The 5,000-nt window shown below is 35.5% G+C and overlaps 1 protein-coding gene across 1 annotated transcript in view; it reads right to left on the bottom strand.

Moving 5' to 3' along the window:
• The window catches only part of plcd3a (phospholipase C, delta 3a), a 67,310-nt gene that overhangs the window by 6,604 nt on the left and 55,706 nt on the right, over nucleotides 1–5,000 (bottom strand). The window contains exons 9-13 of the mRNA XM_056454019.1: nucleotides 3,066–3,212; nucleotides 2,304–2,457; nucleotides 1,808–1,924; nucleotides 1,544–1,722; nucleotides 1,284–1,419 (exon numbers count right to left, since the gene is read on the bottom strand). Coding sequence (XP_056309994.1) covers nucleotides 1,284–1,419; nucleotides 1,544–1,722; nucleotides 1,808–1,924; nucleotides 2,304–2,457; nucleotides 3,066–3,212 — 733 coding nt within the window. The remainder of the gene's footprint in view (nucleotides 1–1,283; nucleotides 1,420–1,543; nucleotides 1,723–1,807; nucleotides 1,925–2,303; nucleotides 2,458–3,065; nucleotides 3,213–5,000) is intronic.

Raw genomic sequence — 5,000 nt, 5'->3', positions numbered from 1 at the left:
ATGCAAACACAAAAACATACAGAACATGCAAACCACACAGAAATGCCAACTGGCTCTGCCAGAATTCGAACCAGTGACCTTCTTGCTGTGAGGAGACAGTGCTAACCACTGAGCTACCGTGCCGCCCCCCAGATAAATATAAAGGTAATACATTTAAATCCATGCAAATTATTGATTTTTTAAAAAGATTTTTTTGTTTCTCTTGAATTTTGCTCTATTTTCCTTTATTTAATATTTTTCTTTAACATATACATTTGGGTGTACTAGTTTTGGACCATTATCATAAGTTATTTTGTTAGATAAGCTCCAGATCTGACTTCAGTACTGACTAATCTAATGTATATGCACAAATATAATATTGTCAAGCATCCTATAGAAAATAATAAATTAAATGAGAGATTTGTGAGGGGTGTACTCCAGTAGTGTAGTCCTAAAAAAAGGTGGTGTACTATTACGCACCCAACCCAAATTTTAAATCTAGGCAAAGAAACGACGAAAGTCAATGTTTCTTTGATTCATTAGCTATATATATATATATATATATATATATATATATATATATATATATATATATATATATATATATATATATATATATATATATATATATATATATATATATATATATATATATATATATATATATCTTCAAAATATTCTTTCTTCTTTTCTGTTCAACAGATTTTAAAAAAACAAACTGTTTTGGAACAAGTAAAGGTTAAGTAAATGATGATAATTTCATTTTTTGGGTGAACTATCCATTTAAAAAGGAAAATATTTAAACAATTTTAAAGTGAGATCCTAATAGTCTAATCCTGTTCAATGATTTATGCTTAGCTAATAGTGCCCCCAGCAAACCCGGAGATTGGCTGAGTATATTAAGCTGTGGTAAAACTGTTTAATTCTAGGGGACTTGTGTAAAATAAAATAAAAAAAACATTTGGTATACAGTCAAAGGGGACGTTAATACACATAAATTAGGAAAGTTTAATCAGCAAAACAAGTGAGTATACCCAGGGTATACATAATTATTGATCGTCAAAAGTCGTAATACCATAACAGCTTGTAGAAAAAAGTAGGCATACCGAGTATATGTGCGTATAGCCCCGACTACACCACTGGTGTACTCATCATTATAACATGGCCTAAGATGCATTTACATCGTTTTGACCCGCAGGCATCATAACTGTGTAGCATTTTAAGCAATTTGAAATATTTTGTAAAGCAACTGGTTTATTTTTTTCATCCCATCTCTAGATTACAGAAAACCTCAGTGGCCTCACCGTTGTTGTCAATGCGCTGAGTTTTGGCTCGAGCTTTATCAATGGAAACTCCATGTATCTCCACCCAGACCTGCGGGTCCACAATGGAGTTGGGCTTGTCTGTGTTTATTTTAGGAAGCTGCTGAGCTGAGATCACCTACAACATGTCAGACAAGTACAACAAAAGAAGAGATTTATAATAATGTTAACAGAGCACTTGGAAAGTGGAGTTGTTTTTCCTGTCAGATCATCATATGTGAAGAGAAGTGTTTTTGACTGACCCGTATGGTGAGCTGTGTGGGTATGTGTCCTGGTCCTCCACCGGTGTTCTCCGGATCAAAATTATACTTTGGGTAACACAGAAATTCAGGTTTGAGCACATATCCACAGCGGCCGTTGGGCAGAAAGCGGCCCTGGTTCAGATCCATCTGCTCTCCTGGTGTCTGGAAGTTCAGAGCCACTGGAGAACAGAGAAAACGAGAAGTTGAAGCATTTACTACTGTGTCTGGAGAGCTGCAGGAATGTCGGAGAGCTCAATCGCTCACCCATCTGGCATCCTGCATTCCACATGTCCTGGGGGTCGAAGTTGGAGGACTGAAGCCTCTGGGCTGATGGGTAAATCCTGCTCAGCTGCCGACTGTTGTTTTGAACAAACAGCTTCCCTATAGAGGAGTAAAACAATGTAAATCAAAATGTGTGAGCAGACACAGAAAATACCTATTAATAAATATAATAGATACAAAATAACTTATAATATTGTTTTGTATTATAATGATTAAATATTGTTAGTATATATGCTATATGTTGTTGCTATCACATCCTTTTCAACTTTCAATTTGTTGAAGAACCCTGAAAAAAATTATTATTGTAGCTTCCACAAATATATTAATAAAAAATATAAAATAATAATAACAACAGTCACATGTAATATGTTATCTATCTATCTATCTATCTATCTATCTATCTATCTATCTATCTATCTATCTATCTATCTATCTATCTATCTATCTATCTATCTATCTATTATTACCTGAGTCTCACCTGAGTCTTTGATGAGTTTGAGCGCCTCATTCTCAGAGAAAGATGTTGTCACACTTGGAGGCCTCTGATTGGCTGTCTCGAATCCACTAAAGGGCACACTCTGACAATACACCACCAGATCCGACAGCTCTGGACTCAGTTTAGTGCTCGCAGACTATGACGAGAACTACAGGTCAGTGTCTATGTACACATGCACATTTTTCAGAGGCCTATTACGCATCATAATCACACATCATATACTATGTTATTACACAGCATTCTGGAAAACCTAATTCTGATTGGACGATCAAAATTCTAAGGTATTTTATTCCGAGATACAATGTAATAACAACATACTTTGCTGTTCTTGACTGTTTGGTGCCACCTTGTGATGGAATAATATAAATAGGTTAGTGTAGGCTGCATTCAGCCATTTGTTTTCTTATCTTTCTTTAAGCTTTACATTTAATTAAAAATCTACTAAACTATTAGAGCTCAGTTTAATGTATTATGTCTAATATTTACATTTCGTGGCAGATAGCTGTGTAATAAGTGTGATAGTGTACATCCAGACTTTTGTTTTAGCAGAATAAAGCCCTTAAATCTTATACAACAGCTGATAATCCTACTAGGCTTTATTCTGTGAGAACAACTGACTACATGTACATTATCCCTTACAAATGCAACTAATACATTTGCCTGAGCTAAACAGATACACATGAGCCAAATATTCAAACCAACTTTTTCTTCTTCAAACAACACAACACCACTATCTGAACTCACCCTCGCAAGATCCTTTTTGGATTCCTTCTTGTTTCCTCCAGCCACTGACTCCTCATCCGAGCTGTTTGTGAAGCTGGTCCAGCTCTCTGTCTTCCCCAGCAGACCGGTGAGCTTCTTCCCCTTCAGCAGAATCCGACCCTTCAACTCCTACAGAAAAATGAGCGCATATGAGTAAAAACGGGTTGAGTGTGAGTTGGTATATAAGAACTGGTATGTACTGACTTCATTCCTAGTACTACATTACTATCCAATTTAATGTTTTCTGTTGGCAGCAATGGTCAAATGCTTTGGCCAATAATTATCATAAAGGAAACAGGATGTTTCCAGGAAGGAGAAGGAAGGGTTAGCAATTAAGATTTAGAGTCTGATATCTGTAGGATTTATGGAAGTCACTTTGGAAAATGATTGAGGTCAGAAAGATTTGACTTTTTACTGTTGTATGTATATTAAGGATGCGTTAAATTAATCCAAGTGACATTATATTTCTAATTCTTACATTTATTTTTATTTTAAACATTTTATTCAACCACCAAATTTTAATAAACATATGACATTCAATGGCATCTAATTTATTAATCAAAATGATGTAAGTTTTCTGTGTTTTGGTGGATATTGAGTGTATTCTGACCTACAGTAACTTCTGATTGGCTATTTCAGCAGCTGTGTGGTTCTTATTAATTTGAGGGGCCAAATCCCCTGTAATTCGCACCCTGGTATGAGTGCATTAGTGGCATTTTTTTAAGTTTCACAAGTTTTTCTACCATTCATTTTGCTCATTGGGTTATTTAGACGTTCTCGGTTGCTCTGGATGCATGATTTTTAGTTATATGTTTGAGTAAGATGCCATTTTTGTTTTGTTCTGAAAGCTACTGATGACATTTCCTCTAAATTAAAAATGTTGTCATTAAGAACAGAAAATTGCAATTTTTCAAGATACAAATCAGTCTCACATTAAATCTGTTATTAAATCTGCATTAATTTACATCGCATTTCCCAACTGTGTCCCTTCATCAGTAGCATAGTATGCTGAGACTGTCATCCATGCATTTGTCTCTTCATACATTGACTACTGTAATGCCCTTTTCATTGGTCTGCCTGTCAGCCTCATCTCCACATTACAATATATATTTAAAACTCTGCGGCTAGAATACTCACTCATACCAAACGTTCTGCTCATTTAACCCCAATCTTGTACAACCTCCATTGGCTCCCAGTTGCATACTGCATTAAATTCAAATTTCTCCTTGCATTTAGATCCTTAAATGGCCTAGCTCCCTCTTATCTTTGCAACATGCTTGTCCCCTACACCCCTACTCGCTCATTACGCTGACTCTGGCCTTCTCGCTGTCTCTCAGTACCGCCTCTCTTCAATGGGGGGCAGATCATTTAGTGTTATTGCACCCAAACTCTGGAACTACCACGCTCACTCCGTTCTGCTAATAATATCTCAGAATTCAAATCTCTAATTAAAACTCACTTATTTTCTGAATGCTTCACTTCTGATCTGACAAACAGACCACTTTATCTGATCCACCTGCACTCTGCTCATTTGTCTCTTAGGTCTGGTTTTTGTATTTCCAGTTGTTATATTTGACTTCCTGTATGTTTGTGTATCTAATGCTGTCTCTATATTTATCTGCTTGTACTGCTTGTCTCTTTTTGTCGCATTCTTTGTAAAGTGTCCTTGAGCTCTGGAAAGGCGCTACATAAATAAAAATTGTTAGTATTTTTAAAAGATGCCATTGTTTCAGACGTGTTTTTTTTCTGAAACGTATTTGTTTCAATCACAACAAATGAAAAAGATAAATGTTTTTATGACCAATTTCCATTTTGTGCAAAAAAAAAATGCTCAAAAGCAAAAATGCTCTCAAGTACATACCTAAAAAATTCAGTAAATCTAAAGAAACTGAGACTCGTAATTAGTGAAATGTTCTA

Source organism: Danio aesculapii, chromosome 3 (genome assembly GCF_903798145.1).
Source record: "Danio aesculapii chromosome 3, fDanAes4.1, whole genome shotgun sequence".
Lineage (NCBI taxonomy): Eukaryota > Metazoa > Chordata > Actinopteri > Cypriniformes > Danionidae > Danio > Danio aesculapii.
This window is presented reverse-complemented; position numbering and strand designations above follow the sequence as displayed.